Source organism: Oncorhynchus tshawytscha, unplaced genomic scaffold (assembly GCF_018296145.1).
Source record: "Oncorhynchus tshawytscha isolate Ot180627B unplaced genomic scaffold, Otsh_v2.0 Un_contig_5782_pilon_pilon, whole genome shotgun sequence".
NCBI lineage: Eukaryota > Metazoa > Chordata > Actinopteri > Salmoniformes > Salmonidae > Oncorhynchus > Oncorhynchus tshawytscha.
The window spans coordinates 17,084-35,659 of record NW_024609276.1 but is presented as its reverse complement, the minus strand read 5'-3'; the positions used below and the strand labels follow the sequence as shown (position 1 = coordinate 35,659).

Here is an 18,576-nt window from a genome sequence, read left to right as displayed (position 1 = left end):
GGAGGCAGGCCGGCAGGGAGGGAGGCAGGCAGGCCGGCAGGGAGGGAGGGGAGCAGGCCGGCAGGGAGGGAGGGAGGGAGGGAGACAGGCCGGCAGGGAGGGAGGGAGACAGGCGGACAGGCCGGCCGGCAGGGAGGGAGACAGGCCGGCAGGGAGCGAGACAGGCAGGGAGGGAGGCAGGCCGGCAGGGAGGGAGGCAGGCCGGCAGGGAGGGAGGTAGGCCGGCAGGCAGGGAGGGAGGCAGGCCGTCAGGGAGGGAGGCAGGGAGGGAGGCAGGCCGGCAGGGAGGGAGGCAGACGGACAGGCAGACTGACAGGCCGGCAGGGAGGGAGGCAGACGGACAGGTGGGCAGGGAGGGAGGCAGAGGGACATGCCGGCAGACGGATAGATGGACAGGTCAGCAGGGAGGGAGGCAGACAGACAGATGGGCCGGCAGACAATCCTCCATATTCCACCTTCTACACTAGGTTTACTCTAGTAGAACTGAACACAGTGTTGTCCTGCTCAGTCTTAACCATCGTTCATCATGTAATTCAACTATACACCATTTATTGGTCCATTATTTATTTAAAATTACCGCATTGACGTCACCATGGAAACTCCACGCCCAAACTCCATCCCCCAAAAAAACCAGGCTGATACGTCACAGTCTCATTCCAACCACACAGTGTGGAGAAAACGTCTTTTAAAACAACCGCTCTTAACAACAGCATGTTTAGAGTTAGCTAATAGACTGTTAGTTTACACACTTCCTCTGTTCAATTATTTAAAAAAAAAACACTTCTCTTCTTACAGGCAAGGTTGTTTTTGTTGACATTTCCATTGTGTTTTGTGTCTTTGTAGAGATACGAGTGTTTTATTTGCGTTTCCTCAGCACCAGATACATGAGTCCACTGATGACAGTCATGGGGAAACTAATCCAGGCCAGGACGTAGGATGAACCGTATCCTCCCTTCCTTAGAGACTCCTCCGTAAAACTCTCCCTCTCCGCCGTGTAGATGGACGCTCCGATCATCACACACAGGCCTGGGGAGGAGGAGGGGGGGGGTTAGGAACTAGGATAGGAAGGAGGTAGGATGCGGGAACACTGGCCTGGGGGAGGAGGGGGGTTAGGAACTAGGATAGGAAGGAGGTAGGATACGGGAACACTGGCCTGGGGAGGAGGAGGGGGGTTAGGAACTAGGATAGGAAGGGGGTAGGATACAGGAACACAGGCCTGGGGGAGGAGGAGGAGGAGGAGGGGAGGGGTTAGGAACCAGGAGAGGAAGGGGGTAGGATACAGGAACACAGGCCTGGGGGAGGAGGAGGAGGGGAGGGGGTTAGGAACCAGGAGAGGAAGGGGGGGTAGGATACAGGAACACAGGCCTGGGGGAGGAGGAGGAGGAGGAGGAGGAGGAGGGGGGGGGGGTTAGGAACTAGGAGAGGAAGGGGGTAGGATACAGGAACACAGGCCTGGGGGAGGAGGAGGGGAGGGGTTAGGAACTAGGAGAGGAAGGGGGTAGGATACAGGAACACAGGCCTGGGGGAGGAGGAGGAGGGGGAGGGGGTTAGGAACTAGGAGAGGAAGGGGGTAGGATACAGGAACACAGGCCTGGGGGAGGAGGAGGAGGAGGAGGAGGGGGTTAGGAACTAGGAGAGGAAGGGGGTAGGATACAGGAACACAGGCCTGGGGGAGGAGGAGGAGGAGGAGGAGGAGGGAGGGGCGGGGTTAGGAACTAGGAGAGGAAGGGGGTAGGATACAGGAACACAGGCCTGGGGGAGGAGGGGAGGAGGAGGAGGAGGGGGGGTTAGGAACCAGGATAGGAAGGGGGTAGGATACAAAACCCCTCCAACTGACAGGACGTTTAAAACAGGAACACTGGCCTCCTTTACAGCGTCTTCACAAATTATTCACACCCCTTGACTTATTCCACATTGTGTTGTGTTACAGCCTGAATTCAAAATGGATTACATGACATCACAATACCCCACAATGACATCACAATACCCCATAATGACATCACAATATACCACAATAACATCACAATACCCCATAATGACATCACAATACACCACAATGACATCACGATACCCCATAATGACATCACAATACCCCATAATGACATCACAATACCCCACAATGACATCACAATACCCCACAATGACATCACAATACCCCACAATGACATCACAATACCCCATAATGACAAAGTGAAAATGTGTTTTTAGACATATATTGAAGATGAAATACAGAAATCTCATTTACATAAGAATTCATACCTGAGTCAATAAATGTTAGAATCAACTTTGGCATTGATTACGGCTGTACGTCTCTAAGAGCTGTGAGTCTTTCAGGGTCAGTCTCTAAGAGCTGTGAGTCTTACTGGGTACGTCTCTAAGAGCTGTGAGTCTTACTGGGTAAGTCTCTAAGAGCTGTGAGTCTTTCTGGGTAAGTCTCTAAGAGCTGTGAGTCTTTCTGGGTAAGTCTCTAAGAGCTGTGAGTCTTTCAGGGTCAAGTCTCTAAGAGTCTTTCAGGGTGAGCTTTCTGGGTAAGTCTCTAAGAGCTGTGAGTCTTACTGGGTAAGTCTCTAAGAGCTGTGAGTCTTTCTGGGTTAGTCTCTAAGAGCTGTGAGTCTTACTGGGTAAGTCTCTAAGAGCTGTGAGTCTTTCAGGGTCAGTCTCTAAGAGCTGTGAGTCTTACTGGGTCAGTCTCTAAGAGCTGTGAGTCTTACTGGGTAAGTCTCTAAGAGCTGTGCGTCTTTCAGGGTAAGTCTCTAAGAGCTTTGCACACCTGCATTTTACAATATTTACACATTCTTTTTAAAATTCTTCAAGCTCTGTCAAATTGGTTGTTGATCATTGCTACACAGCCATTTTTCAAGTCTTGGCATAGGTTTTCAAGCCGATTTAAAGTCAATACTATATCTAGGTCACTCAGGAACATTCAATGTCTTGTTGGTAAACAACTCCAGTGTAGATTTGGCCTTGGTGTTTTAGGTTATTGTCCTGCTGAAAGGTGAATTCATCTCCCAGGTTATCCTCACTGTCGTCTTGGTAATCAGCCCCAGTGTAGATTTGGTCTTGGTGTTTTAGGTTATTGTCCTGCTGAAAGGTGAATTCATCTCCCAGTGTCTGATGGAAAGCAGACTGAACCAGTTTTTCCCTCTAGGATTTTGTCTGTGCTTAACTCCATTCTTTTTCTTTCTATCCTAAAAAACTCCCTAGTCCAAGTAGATGACAAGCATACCCATAACATGATGTAGCCATGCTTGAAAATAAAAGAGTGGTGTGTTGGATTTGCCACAAGCATAACATTTTGTATTCAGGACATAGAGTTCCTTCTTTCCACTCTGTCATTTAGTTTAGTATTGTGGAGTAACTACAATGTTGTTGATCCATCCTCAGTTTTCTCCTATCACAGCCATTAAACTCTGTAACTGTTTTAAAGTCACCTTTGGCCTCATGGTGAAATCCCTGAGCAGTTTCCTTCCTCTCCAGGCAACTGAGTTAGGAAGGACGCCTGTATCTTTGTAGTGACTGGGTGTATTGACACACCATCCAAAGTGTAATTAATAACTTCACCGTGCTCAAAGACTCTTTGTTTTATTACCATCTACCATGGTAGCCTAGTGGTTAGAGTGTAGAGGAGGTAGGTTGCCTAGTGGTTAGAGCATTGGACTAGTCACCGGAAGGTTGCAAGATCGAATCCCCCGAGCCGACCAGGTAAAACAACCCACTGTTACGAGGCCGTAATTGAAAATAGGAATTAGTTCGTAATTGACTTGCCTCGTTAAAAGGGAACGTAAAATAATAAATAAGAGTCCTTCTGTGAGGCCTTGGAAAACCTCCCTGGTCTTTGTGGTTGAATCTGTGTTTGAAATTCACTACTCGACTGAGGGACCGTACATATGCATGTGTGGGGAACAGAGATGAGGTAGTCATTCAGAACTCATGTTAAACACTATTATTGCACACAGAGTGAGTCCATGCAACTTATTATGTGACTTGCTAAGGACATTTTTTACTCCTGAACTTATTTATGCTCTTTACCATAACAATGAGATTGAATACTTACTTTTCTCAAGACATTTCAGCTTTTCATTTTTAATTAGTTTGTAAAAAAATGTTTTAAAAAAAAACAAAAAAAACATACTTCCACATTTACATTATTTACATTTAATTAGTTTGTATTTATTTTATTATTTATTTTATTTTTTATGTTTTTATGTGTTTATTTAAACCTTTTTTTGTTAACTAGGCATTTATTTATTTATTTTATTTATATTTTTATTTTATCTTTATTTAACTAAGCAAGTCAGTTAAGAACACATTCTTATTTACAATGACGGCCTACACCGGCCGAACCCAGGACCATTATGGGGGATTGTGGGTAGGCCAGCGACACACCATTTTTAAATTCAGGCTGTAACACAACAAGCTGTCTTTGATTGGTAGATTTAGTATTCCCAGTATTGGGTACTCACTAGCCAGTAGCTGTCTTTGATTGGTAGATGTAGTATTCCCAGTATTGGGTACTCACTAGCCAGTATCTGTCTTTGATTGGTAGATTTAGTATTCCCAGTATTGGTACTCACTAGCCAGTAGCTGTCTTTGATTGGTAGATTTAGTATTCCCAGTATTGGTACTCACTAGCCAGTAGCTGTCTTTGATTGGTAGATGTAGGATTCCCAGTATTGGGTACTCACTAGCCAGTAGCTGTCTTTGATTGGTAGATGTAGGATTCCCAGTATTGGGTACTCACTAGCCAGTAGCTGTCTTTGATTGGTAGATTTAGTATTCCCAGTATTGGTACTCACTAGCCAGTAGCTGTCTTTGATTGGTAGATTTAGGATTCCCAGTATTGGGTACTCACTAGCCAGTAGCTGTCTTTGATTGGTAGATTTAGTATTCCCAGTATTGGGTACTCACTAGCCAGTAGCTGTCTTTGATTGGTAGATTTAGTATTCCAAGTATTGGGTACTCACTAGCCAGTAGCTGTCTTTGATTGGTAGATTTAGTATTCCAAGTATTGGGTACTCACTAGCCAGTAGCTGTCTTTGATTGGTAGATGTAGGATTCCCAGTATTGGGTACTCACTAGCCCAGTATTGGGTACTCACTAGCCAGTAGCTGTCTTTGATTGGTAGATTTAGTATTCCAAGTATTGGGTACTCACTAGCCAGTAGCTGGATGATGGCTGTAAAGACAAATCTCTCTCCTTGTTTCAGTCTGAAGAGCTGAAGGATGAACACAAAGAAACCCACGCAGCAGAGAATTGTGGACAGGATCATAGTGGCCTGGACAGCCTGTAGATAGACTAGAGAGAGAGAGAGGAGTGTTACAGAGGAGTGTTACACACAGAGAAAGACAGAGAGAGAGAGAGACACAGAGAGAGAGAGAGGAGTGTTACACACAGAGAAAGACAGAGAGAGAGAGAGAGAGAGAGAGAGACAGAGAGAGAGAGAGACACAGAGAGAGAGAGACACACAGAGAGAGAGAGAGAGACAGAGAGAGACAGAGACACAGAGAGAGAGAGAGAGAGACAGAGAGACAGAGAGAGAGAGAGAGAGAGACACAGAGACAGAGACACACAGAGAGAGACAGAGACACAGAGAGAGAGAGAGACAGAGACACACAGAGAGAGAGAGAGACAGACAGAGAGAGAGACAGAGACACAGAGAGAGAGAGACAGAGACACAGAGAGAGAGAGAGAGAGAGAGACAGAGACACACAGAGAGAGAGAGAGACAGACAGAGACACAGAGAGAGAGAGACAGACAGAGACACACAGAGAGAGAGAGACAGAGAGAGAGATGTCTACAAACAGACACACACATCCTTCGTGATAAGTCCTGGTTGCTAGGTTACCTGCGTCAGTGGAAGCGCTGTTCTTGACAGGGAGACATGTAACGTTACAGGAGTACCACAGGTCAGTGTAAATCACGTTGCCTCCTGGAGCAGACGCCACCCACCATGCCTAGACGGAGAGAGGATGTAGCTATAAAATACAGCACCAGTCAACAGTTTGGACACACCTACTCATTCCAGGGATGTTCCTTTTATTTTAGATTTTTTAAAACTATTTTATACATTGTAGAATAATAGTGAAGACATCAGAACTATGAAATAACACATATGGAATCATGTAGTAACCCCCCCCCAAAAAATGTTAAATAAATCAAAATATATTTTATATTTGAGATTCTTGAAAGTAGCCACCCTTTGCCTTGATGACAGCTTTGTAAACTCTTGGCATTCTCTCAACCAGCTTCATAAGGTAGTCACCTGGAATGCATTTCAATTAACAGGTGTGCCTTGAAAAAATATATATATTTTTAAACTTCTTAATGCGTTTAAGCCAATCAGTTGGCCAATCAGTTGGGACAAGGTTGGGACAAGGTTGGGGGGGGTATACAGAATATAACCCTATTTGGTAAAAGACTGAGTCCATATTATGGCAAGAACAGGTCATATAAGCTCAGAGAAAGGATTAGAATAAATCTCACAAGACGCTGTGGAATGTGCCTTCGGAAGGTATTCAGACCCCTTGAATTGTTCCACATTTTGTTACGTTTATAGCCTTGTTCTAAAATGGATTAACTTCACTAGGGTAGGGGGCAGCATTCGGAATTTTGGATGAAAAAGGATAGCACAAATTAAACTGCCTGCTACTCAGGCCCAGAAGCTAGGATATGCATATAATTAGTAGATTTGGATAGAAAACACTCGAAAGTTTCCAAAACGATTAAAATAATGTCTGTGAGTGTAACATAACAGATATGGCAGGTGAAAACCTGAGGAAAATCCAACCAGGAAGTGCTATTATTTTGAAAGGCTGTTTTTCCATTGAAAGCTTATCCACCATACAAAGACTTATGACCCAGTTCATGATCTCTATGGCTTCTTCTACATGTAGCCAGTCGTTAGGCATTGTTTCAGGCTTCTACTCTGAAAAATGAGGGCGATACAGCACTTTCATTGAGTGGACAGTGGAGATTTCCAGACATGAGTCCAGCGCGTGATTGGGAGCCTTTCTTGTTTCCCCTTTTCTATTGACGAAGCTTTTGTCCGGTTGAAATATTATTGATTATTTATGACAAACAGGAGGATTGATTTTTAAACATCGTTTGACATGTTTCTACAAACTTTTATAAAAATTGTTTTTTTAAATAATAACTTTTCGTCTGGACTTAGTGGCCGCGCTTTGTGCATTCGGATTACTGGACTAAACGCACAAACAAAAAAGGAGGTTTTTAGTCATAAAGAGGGACATTATCGAACAAAAATAACATTTATTGTCTAACATGGAGACCTGGGAGTGCCACCAGATGAAGATCATCAAAGGTAAGTGATTATTTTAAAATCGCTATTTCTAACTATTGTGATCCCTCTCCTTGGCTGGAAAATGGCTGTATGGGCTGAATTTACAACAAGTTTATCTTTAAAATGGTGTATAATACTTGTATGTTTGAAGAATTTTAATTATGAGATTTCTGTTGTTTTGAATTTGGCGCCCTGCAATTTCACTGGTTGTTGTCGAGGTGGGACGATACCGTCCCACTTGTACCAGAGAGAGGCTTTTTACCTCAAATATTTCTGTTCATTTTTAATACATTTGGTAAAATTTTGAAAATTCCTGTTTTCACTGTCATTACATGGTATTGTGATGTCATTATGGGGTATTGTGATGTCATTATGGGGTATTGTGATGTCATTATGGGGTATTGTGATGTCATTATGGGGTATTGTGTGTAGATTCATGAGAGAGGGATCAATCCATTTTAGAATAAGGCTGTAACGTAACAATGTGGGGGGGGGGAGAGTCAGAATGTTTAAGTGACGTTTGGACAAAGGGCTGGGTTTGGTACTGTACGTTGTTGATGGTGCTGATGAAGAGGAGGATGACTGAGATGACGTGGAAGAGGAGGATGAAGGTTAAAATCACCAACATGTCTGCCTGTTACACGGGAACCTAGAGAGAGAGAGAGAGAGAGAGAGATTATATAGTTCACAATAATCAAGCAGGAAACTCCTTGTGTGAACTACAACAGGATACATTCCTGTGCTGCGGTAGACGGGTCTGTTGTGAACTAGACGGGTCTGTTGTGAACTAGACGGGTCTGTTGTGAAGGCTGTCCAGTACCACGCAAGGTTAATAACCTCAGCGGATGGATTTCTCATTCAGCACTAATCCTAATGCTAAGAGGAAACTAAATCCCAACTACAGCTAAAGCTTTCCTTTCTGTGCCACATTTGAGACAATCAACAGAATGATTACAGAGGAGCCAATCAACAGATGAGTAATGATGACTGAGGAGCCAATCAACAGATGAGTAATGATGACTGAGAAGCCAATCAACAGATGAGTAACGATGACTGAGGAGCCAATCAGATCATTAAGGATGACTAAGGAGCCAATCAACAGATGAGTAACGATGACTAAGGAGCCAATCAACAGATGAGTAACGATGACTAAGGAGCCAATCAACAGATGATTAATGATGACTGAGGAGCCAATCAACAGATGAGTAATGGGTTTCTCCAGGTTCATCTCTCTGTGGTGATGGCTTTGTTATGGAAGGATTGGGAATATTGGGGAAGATACCAGAGCGGTTAAGAGTTAAAGAATAGCCAATTGGAATATATCTCTCTCTCTCTCCTATTCTAACTCAGTAGTTGGCATCAAAGCCATCAAATCATCCTAATAGACGATGTTAGATGTAGGGCCCCGACCCAGTTCCCTCTTTCAGTGGAAAATGCTGACTTAGATTTCACTTTTAATGTAATTTCTTCTCTTTTTTTTATATAACACAGTCCTTAGATCTCTCGCTCTCGCTCACACACACACACACACACCGCTGAAACAGACTTCAGCCATGGAACAAATGATGGAAGCGAGAGGAGAGAGCTTCCAACACCACTAAGCTCCTTCCCTCTTCCACGTGTAGAACTGTTGAGTCTTCTGTTTGAAGCTCTTTACCTCCTCCTCCTCCTGGTCTTCACCTCCTCCTCCTCCTCCTCCTGGTCTTCACTTCCTCCTCCTCCTCCTCCTGGTCTTCACCTCCTCCTCCTCCTCCTGGTCTTCACCTCCTCCTCCTCCTGGTCTCCACCTCCTCCTCCTCCTGGTCTTCACCTCCTCCTCCTCCTGGTCTCCTCCTGGTCTCCACCTCCTCCTCCTCCTCCTGGTCTTCACCAGCTCCTCCTCCTCCTGGTCTCTTCCTGGTCTTCACCTCCTCCTCCTGGTCTCCTCCTCCTCCTGTGTCTCCTCCTCCTGGTCTCCACCTCCTCCTGTTCTTCACCACCTCCTCCTCCTGTTCTTCACCACCTCCTCCTCCTGGTCTCCTCCTCCTGGTCTTCACCACCTCCTCCTCCTGGTCTTCACCCCCTCCTCCTGGTCTTCACCACCTCCTCCTGGTCTTCACCCCCTCCTCCTCCTGATCTCCTCCTCCTGGTCTTCACCACCTCCTCCTCCTCCTCCTCCTGGTCTTCACCACCTCCTCCTGGTCTCCTCCTGGTCTTCACCTCCTCCTCCTGGTCTCCTCCTCCTCCTCCTGTTCTCCTCCTCCTGGTCTCCACCTCCTCCTGTTCTTCACCACCTCCTCCTCCTGGTCTTCACCTCCTCCTCCTGGTCTTCACCACCTCCTTCTCCTGGTCTTCACCCCTCCTCCTCCTGATCTCCTCCTCCTGGTCTTCACCACCTCCTCCTCCTGGTCTTCACCTCCTTCTCCTCCTGGTCTTCACCTCCTCCTCCTCCTGGTCTCCTACTCCTCCTCCTGGTCTTCACCACCTCCTGCTCCTGGTCTTCACCACCTCCTCCTCCTGGTCTTCACCTCCTCCTCCTCCTGGTCTCCTCCTGGTCTTCACCTCCTCCTCCTCCTGGTCTCCTACTCCTCCTCCTGGTCTTCACCTCCTCCTCCTCCTCCTGGTCTCTTCCTCCTCCTCCTCCTCCTCCGCCTGGTCTCCTCCTCCTCTGCCTGGTCTCCTCCTCCTCTAGGTCTTCACCTCCTCCTCCTCTAGGTCTTCACCTCCTCTAGGTCTTCACCTCCTCCTCCTCTAGGTCTTCACCACTTAGAACACAAACAGATTGTAGAGAGAGAGAGACAGCGAGTAATCCAGCTACTCACTTACACACCCACCCACCCATCCCCCCAACCAACCAACCAACCAACCAACCCACCAGAACACTAGTGAAACCGTGTCTAGTGTCCGTCCAACTAGTGTCCGTCCAAGTGTGACTGACAGGGTCCTCCTGACCAGGTATGGAACCGTGTGTTACATCTTCTCTGCTGTTATGTTCCACTCAAAACCATGACCCGCGTTTAGCAGTAAAAAACATGACCCACGTTTAGCAGTAAAACCATGACCCGCGTTTAGCAGTAAAAAAAAAAACCATGACCCACGTTTAGCAGTAAAAAACAAAACCATGACCCACGTTTAGCAGTTAAACAACCATGACCCACGTTTAGCAGTAAAAACATGACCCGTGTTTAGCAGTAAAAACCATGACCCACGTTTAGTAGTAAAAACCATGACCCGCGTTGAGCAGTAAAAAAACATGACCCGTGTTTAGCAGTAAAAACAAAACCATGACCCACATTTAGCAGTAAACAACCATGACCCACGTTTAGCAGTAAAAACATGACCCGTGTTTAGCAGTAAAACCATGACCCACGTTTAGCAGTAAAAAACCATGACCCGTGTTTAGCATTAAAACCAAAACCATGACCCACATTTAGCAGTAAACAACCATGACCCACGTTTAGCAGTAAACAACCATGACCCACATTTAGCAGTAAAAACATGACCCACGTTTAGCAGTAAAAACATGACCCGTGTTTAGCAGTAAAAACATGACCCACGTTTAGCAGTAAAAACATGACCCACGTTTAGCAGTAAAAACATGACCCACGTTTAGCAGTAAAAACATGACCCACGTTTAGCAGTAAAAACATGACCCACGTTTAGCAGTAAAAAACATGACCCGTGTTTAGCAGTAAAAAACCATGACCCACGTTTAGCATTAAAAACCATGACCCACGTTGAGCAGTAAAAAAACATGACCCGTGTTTAGCAGTTAAAACCAAAACCATGACCCACATTTAGCAGTAAACAACCATGACCCACGTTTAGCAGTAAAAACATGACCCGTGTTTAGCAGTAAAAACCATGACCCGCGTTTAGCAGTAAAAAAACATGACCCGTGTTTAGCATTAAAAACCAAAACCATGACCCACATTTAGCAGTAAAAACATGACCCACATTTAGCAGTAAAAACATGACCCGTGTTTAGCATTAAAAACCAAAACCATGACCCACATTTAGCAGTAAACAACCATGACCCACGTTTAGCAGTAAACAACCATGACCCCGTTTAGCAGTAAAAAACAAAAAAAACATGACCCTTGTTTAGCAGTAAAACAACATGCCCCATGTTTAGCAGTAAAACAACATGCCCCGCGTTTAGCAGTAAAAACAACATGCCCCGCGTTTAGCAGTAAAAACAACATGCCCCGCGTTTAGCAGTAAAAACAACATGCCCCGTTTAGCAGTAAAAACAACATGCCCCGCGTTTAGCAGTAAAAACAACATGCCCCGCGTTTAGCAGTAAAACAACATGCCCCGCGTTTAGCAGTAAAAACAACATGCCCCGCGTTTAAAAAAACATGCAGTAAAAACAACATGCCCCGCGTTTAGCAGTAAAAACAACATGCCCCGCGTTTAGCAGTAAAAACAAACATGCCCCGCGTTTAGCAGTGAAAAACAAACATGCCCCGCGTTTAAAAAAAACATGCCCCGCGTTTAGCAGTAAAAACAAACATGCCCCGCGTTTAGCAGTAAAAACAAACATGCCCCGCGTTTAGCAGTAAAAACAAACATGCCCCGCGTTTAGCAGTAAAAGTCGTATTCCTTCATGGGTTATTTGATTTAGTTGTCCTTTATTTTGTTTCAGACATAAATACTGAACGTGAATCCGGTGTGTTTAGAGACAAACTTTAGAAAGCACAGACCCTGCAGGACACACACACACACTCAGTCCTGTCCTGCTGGGTTCAAAGGCTTCCCTCTGACTCTGGAATCCCAAAATGACTACCGGGGGGAAGACGTTCAACCGTCCTTAGTGGTGTGTGTGTGTGTGTGTGTGTGTGTGTGTGTGTGTGTGTGTGTGTACACATTCCTGGGGGGACAAGCGGCAGGTCTGAGAAATGACTACCACGTATATCAACGAATTGGCGCGGGCACTAGAACAGTCTGCAGCACCCGGCCTCACCCTACTAGAATCTGAAGTCAAACGTCTACTGTTTGTTGATGATCTGGTGCTTCTGTCCCCAACCAAGGAGGGTCTACAGCAGCACCTAGATCTTCTGCACAGATTCTGTCAGACCTGGGCCCTGACAGTAAATCTCAGTAAGACCAAAATAATGGTGTTCGAAAAAAGGTCCAGTCGCCAAGACCACAAATACCATCTAGACACTGTTGCCCTAGAGCACACAAAAAACTATACATACCTTGGCCTAAACATCAGCGCCACAGGTAACTTCCACAAAGCTGTGAACGATCTGAGAGACAAGGCAAGAAGGGCCTTCTATGCCATCAAAAGGAACATAAATTTCAACATACCAATTAGGATTTGGCTAAAAATACTACAATCAGTCATTGAACCCATTGCCCTTTATGGTTGTGAGGTCTGGGGTCCGCTCACCAACCAAGACTTCACAAAATGGGACAAACACCAACTTTGCAAAAACATCCATGTATAACACACCAAATAATGCACGCAGAGCAGAATTAGTCTGATACTCACTAATTATCAAAATCCAGAAAAGAGCTGTTAAATTCTATAACCACCTCAAAGGAAGCGATTCCCAAACCTTCCACAACAAAGCCATCACCTACAGAGAGATGAACCTGGAGAAGAGTCCCCTACGCAAGCTGGTCCTGGGGCTCTGTTCACAAACACACCTCACAGAGCCCCAGGACAGCAACACAATTAGACCCAACCAAATCATGAGAAAACAAAAAGATAATTACTTGACACATTAGAAAGAATTAACAAACAGAGAGTACACAGTGGCAGAATACCTGACCACAGTGACTGACCCTAAACAGAGAGGACACAGTGGCAGACCAGCTGACAGTATCAGTGTGTGTGTGTGTGTGGTGTGTGTGTGTGTCTGTCCAGCTTCATGTTTTATAGCAGTGGTAATGTTATAGCCATATGCTGCTACTGCTGCCAGTGTGTGTGTGTGTGTGTGTGTGTGTGTGTGTGTGTCTGTGTGTGTGTGTTTTCCTCTCTGCAGTAGTAGCAGCTTTCATGGTTCATTCAATATCAGCTGGGAGACACACACACACAGTAACAAGAGAAGCAACCGCAAAAGGCTCTGCCAAACTCATTGACGACAGATGAGTGACATTCTTTCACCAAATGTGTTCTTAAAATCCCCCCTCCCTCAGTGGGATACGCTTCCCCTAATAACGGTCAAGACAAAGTTTTCCCCATCAGGGTTCAGACAGACCCCAACAGGAGACCAGGGTTCAGACCCCCCCAATCAGGAGACCAGGGTTCAGAGACCCCCCCCCAACCAGAAGACCAGGGTTCAGACCCCCCCCCATCAGGAGACCAGGGTTCAGAGACCCCCCCCCATCAGGAGACCAGGGTTCAGTTCAGACCCCCCCCCATCAGGAGACCAGGGTTCAGACCCCCCAACCAGGAGACCAGGGTTCAGACCCCCCAACCAGGAGACCATGGTTCAGACCCCCCAACCAGGAGACCAGGGTTCAGACCCCCCATCAGGAGACCAGGGTTCAGACCCCCCCCCCGTACCCAATCAGGAGACCAGGGTTCAGATCCCCCAACCAGGAGACCAGGGTTCAGACCCCCCAACCAGGAGACCAGGGTTCAGACCCCCCCCATCAGGAGACCAGGGTTCAGACCCCCAATCAGGAGACCAGGGTTCAGACCCCCCCAACCAGGAGACCAGGGTTCAGACTCCCCCCCAACCAGGAGACCAGGGTTCAGACCCCCCAACCAGGAGACCAGGGTTCAGACCCCCCCAACCAGGAGGCCAGGGTTCAGACCCCCCCAGGGTTCATCCAGGAGACCAGGGTTCAGACCCCCAACACCCCCCCCAACCAGGAGACCAGGGTTCAGACCCCCCCCCCGTTCCCATTCCAGGAGACCAGGGTTCAGAGCCCCCCAATCAGGAGACCAGGGTTCAGACCCCCCAACCAGGAGACCAGGGTTCAGATCCCCCCCCAACCAGGAGACCAGGGTTCAGACCCCCCGTTCCCAACCAGAAGACCAGGGTTCAGATCCCCCAATCTGGAGACCAGGGTTCAGACCCCCAACCAGGAGACCAGGGTTCAGATCCCCCCCCAACCAGGAGACCAGGGTTCAGATCCCTCCCCCAACCAGGAGACCAGGGTTCAGATCCCTCCCCCATTCCCCATCAGGAGACCAGGGTTCAGATCCCCCCCCCGTTCCCAATCAGGAGACCAGGGTTCAGATCTCCCAGGGAAAATCAGGAGACCCCCGTTCCCAATCAGGAGACCAGGGTTCAGATCCCTCCCCCCCGTTCCCCATCAGGAGACCAGGGTTCAGATCCCCCCTGTGGACACGTACACACACACTGCCAACTAACATTCTGAACAGCTTGGAACTGAGAGAGCTGAGAAAGACAGTGGAACATTGGCCATGTTCCACAGCAGGGAAAAAAGGAACCATGGAACATTGGCCATGTTCCACAGCAGGGAAAAAGGAACCATGGAACATTGGCCATGTTCCACAGCAGGGAAAAAAGGAACCATGGAACATTGGCCATGTTCCACAGCAGGGAAAAAGGAACCATGGAACATTGGCCATGTTCCACAGCAGGGAAAAAGGAACCATGGAACATTGGCCATGTTCCACAGCAGGGAAAACCAAGGAACCATGGAACATGTTCCACAGAACATGGCCATGTTCCACAGCAGGGAAAAACCATGGAACATTGGAACCATGGAACATTGGCCATGTTCCACAGCAGGGAAAAAACCATGGAACCATGGAACATTGGCCATGTTCCACAGCAGGGAAAAAGGAACCATGGAACATTGGCCATGTTCCACAGCAGGGAAAGGGAACCATGGAACATTGTGGACAATATAAAACAGTAAAATGTAGAAGACAAGATATCTATTAGACTATTAAAAATAACTTTTTTTTGTTCAAACTATATATATATTTTTTTTACAAATCAAAACTGAAAAAATAAGAAATAATATGGAGTCAATTCAACCTGTCAATCATGTCCTTATGAACTCACATGTATTCATGTGAAAGTTGATTTGTATTTATGAGAATTATTTATGATTGTAAAAATGTGAAAAAAGGTCAATATAGATTATTTTTAGACAAAAAAAAAGACATACATCATTCAGTCTACAACTCTAGTACTTTACTACACACACCTGATAGTGCAGCCATTTCCCTGACCCAGTGTTGCTACATGAGGTCCATTCATCAAATCACATTTTATTGGTCACAAACACATGGTTAGCAGATGTTCATGCGAGTGTAGCGAAATGCGACATTCATCCACCCATTCATCCATCCATCCATCCAATCTTTCACTCAAGTTTCACAACTTTCACAACAGCTTACGAAAGAGTAGAATTGTGTTCTCTCTCTCTCTCCGTCTCTCTCTCTCTCTCTCTCTCTCTCTCTCTCTGGGGACTGACAACAGTAACAACATATGATGTCATCTCCCCCAGACAAAGGTGATTTAGAATGTTCAGAACAGTTTAGAATGTTCAGAACAGTTTAGAATGTTCAGAACAGTTTAGAATGTTCAGAACAGTTTAGAATGTTTAGAACAGTTTAGAATGTTCAGAACAGTTTAGAATGTTCAGAACAGTTTAGAATGTTCAGAACAGTTTAGAATGTTTAGAACACTGCAGATATATAAAATAGAATCCCAACAAGATCTCACAGTTTGACCAATTTTAACTTCAGATTCTAACGTTAAAGTTTATCCATTCATTCCAAATGGTTAAAGATGAAGGTTTTCGGATAGGGTTCAAACGAAAACAACAAACAAACAAACAACGACTGGGATGGAACGTTCAGATCCAGACTCATGGAAATACAGGGTTTCAAGGCATTTCCCCGCCAACATCCTCAGGACATAGACGTCCAATGGAATGCATGGAGCTGAAATGATTCCTGCCGCGACAGATGGGCCTGGCTGGCAGTGTGTCTTCCAGACTGTGCAGCCCAAACCGGTCTCAACGTTCTGCCTCCGTTTCATTGCTGCTAATGAATTCAAATGCGTTGTCTTTTACTGAAGCGAAACAGTAACGCAACGTAATGTTATATACAGTAAATCCCCATGGGGCGCAAACGTACATTACTTGAATGACGCTCATTCATAAAGTTCCTTTTGTTCAGACGTTCCAGTACGACTCTTTTTGGCCACACGGGGGCGCCATTAGGAAGCGAAAAGCAAGGAAGGTTAATCTGCCAACGGAGAAGTTTTGTCCGCGACCGTCTCCGAGCGCTCCTTCCACCAGGGCTATAAAATGATCCGATTAAACCCAGTGATGTATATAAAACTCTGGATTGATATTGCTATGGTTTTGGCCATTGAGCTGTTTTGCAGCCACATGTCGGCCATATTGGAACTCCCCTTGTAGGAGCAGTACTCCGTAGGAAGGAAATTCTTTAGTATTTCCATAAAAGGTTCCAAGGACAAAATTAAATTAAATAAAGTGTTGTAGTGGGGACAGCAACATTAGTACTCTCTAAAAAAAAATGCTTTGAGGAACATGTTATATATATATATATATATATATTTGTTCATATTTTATGCTTAGCTCAAACATAAACATATATAAATCAAGAAAATATGCATTAATATAATAAACGTGTCAGAAACTAATGTAAACATTATTAAACGCATTTATATAGATTCCAGAATATTATTTACATTTGTGGAGGGGGAGCCAAGATGGAGGCTGAGTGGTTTCAATACAGCGCCACCTGTCAAATATCCAGGCTTCATACACATCCGTGATTAAAGTTAAACAGAGAGGGCTGCTGACTGCGTTATCACTTTTCCTCCAGACTGTTGGGGAGGAAAAAAACGACAAAAAAATGATCTCCAACCACAAAAGAAAAGGGTTATGAACAGTTTGTGCCCAACGGGAAACAGTTTGGAAACCACGGAGTTGGAGCACTAGGTTGTAGGAGAACTTTCCTACGATGCGTTTTAAAACTTGTCGTATATTTGAGGTTTAAAAAAAGGCTTCTACTTTATGTCAGACTTGATTTTCCCTTACGATTTTTAAAAAATCAACCCCTGAAAAAAAAAAAGTTCATTAATTATAATCCACATTTCCTGTTGCCGCAGGATTATTTTCCTGCTGTAAGGAAACTGGCTCCTCACACACACACACACACACACACAGTAGTTGACTCGGCACACAAATACAATATAAACCCACCAAACGGACTGGATTATAGAACACGAAGGAAACTACATCCATTCGTTGAGACAAACGCCTAGACAGACGACGCCCCTTTCATTGGCAGGAACCAAAAATTCAACTCAGTGGAAATTAAATTACTAACTTCAGTAAAAGTTACATTCTCCTGCCACACCATTGAGTACACACATTATTTCAAACCTACCACGCCATAAAATAGCCTAATCAATAATTTCCCCACTCAAACAGGAAAAGTTCAAGACAGTTATCCGATTTAGGTTTTTTTTAACAAAATTAACATCATTTATTATGAAGAGTTGTAAACCTGTAATAAATGAAGTAGCGAGCTACTCACCAAATGAACTGTAGAACGGGGCAGCAGACGTCGCGCTAGATGGAGAGAGAGATGTAGTAGAAACGTGACCGTAGGTTTGTCGTAGTAGTAAGAGAAGTAGCGGTGCTCGACCCCGGCTACTGTGTCGTGTACGCGCCTGACTCTGTGGTTGGGTGTGGTCTGTAAATTCTGTCCTGTGTTGTCGGGAGGAGCACGGAGAAAGAGAGAGAACACAGAGTGTTCACAAACACAAACACACCCCACAGAGCCCCAGGACAGCAGCACAATTAGACCCAACCAAATCATGAGAAAACAAAAAGATAATTACTTGACACATTGGAAAGAATTAACAAAAAAACAGAACAAACTAGAATGCTATTTGGCCCTAAACACAGAGAGTAAACAGAGAGTACACAGTGGCAGAAAACCTGACCACTGTGACTGACCCAAAATTAAGGCAAGCTTTGACTATGTACAGACTCAGTGAGCATAGCCTTGCTATTGAGAAAGGCCACCGTAGGCAGACATGGCTCTGAAGAGAAGACAGGCTATGTGCTCACTGCCCACAAAATGAGGTGGAAATTGAGCTGCACTTCCTAACCTCCTGCCCAATGTATGACCATATTAGAGAGACATATTTCCCTCAGATTACACAGATCCACAAAGACTTTGAAAACAAATCCAATTTTGATAAACTCCCATATCTACTGGGTGAAATTCCACAGTGTGACATCACAGCAGCAAGATTTGTGACCTGTTGCCACGAGAAAAGGGCAACCAGTGAAGAACACGCACCATTGTA

At 45.4% G+C, this 18,576-nt stretch overlaps 2 protein-coding genes across 3 annotated transcripts; one reads left to right on the top strand and one right to left on the bottom strand.

Annotated features, from left to right (window-relative positions):
* Nucleotides 1-649: 649 nt before the first annotated feature.
* On the bottom strand, nt 650-17,949 carry LOC121838626 (epithelial membrane protein 2-like). 2 transcript variants are annotated; one of them, XM_042314746.1, is made up of 5 exons: nt 17,796-17,949; nt 7,851-7,949; nt 5,846-5,954; nt 5,155-5,295; nt 650-1,026 (listed from the first exon to the last, which is right to left on the bottom strand). In XM_042314746.1, the coding sequence occupies exons 2-5, from the start codon at nt 7,926-7,928 to the stop codon at nt 857-859; spliced, it is 498 nt and encodes a 165-aa protein (XP_042170680.1). In that variant the 5' UTR covers nt 7,929-7,949; nt 17,796-17,949; the 3' UTR covers nt 650-856. The 2 variants fall into 2 exon arrangements, with proteins under 2 accessions (XP_042170680.1, XP_042170681.1); XM_042314747.1 differs by lacking the exon at nt 17,796-17,949 and adding an exon at nt 9,088-9,111.
* Nucleotides 13,194-14,593, top strand: LOC121844526 (early nodulin-75-like; the record flags this gene model as incomplete). Its single annotated transcript, XM_042314745.1, has 2 exons — nt 13,194-13,211; nt 13,479-14,593. Coding segments are annotated over exons 1-2 (1,133 nt in total), but the record flags the coding sequence as incomplete, so codon positions are not given.
* Nucleotides 17,950-18,576: the final 627 nt, after the last annotated feature.

Bases quoted from the DNA above. Each gene is read 5' to 3' on its own strand.
- LOC121838626 (XM_042314746.1), bottom strand. From the start codon at position 7,928: ATGTTGGTGATTTTAACCTTCATCCTCCTCTTCCACGTCATCTCAGTC. The intron at 5,296-5,845 runs GTAACCTAGCAA...CTCTCTCTCTAG, and splicing joins CAGCGCTTCCACTGACGCAG to TCTATCTACAGGCTGTCCAG. The intron at 1,027-5,154 runs GTGAGTACCCAA...CCTCCTCCCCAG, and splicing joins CATCATCCAGCTACTGGCTA to GCCTGTGTGTGATGATCGGA.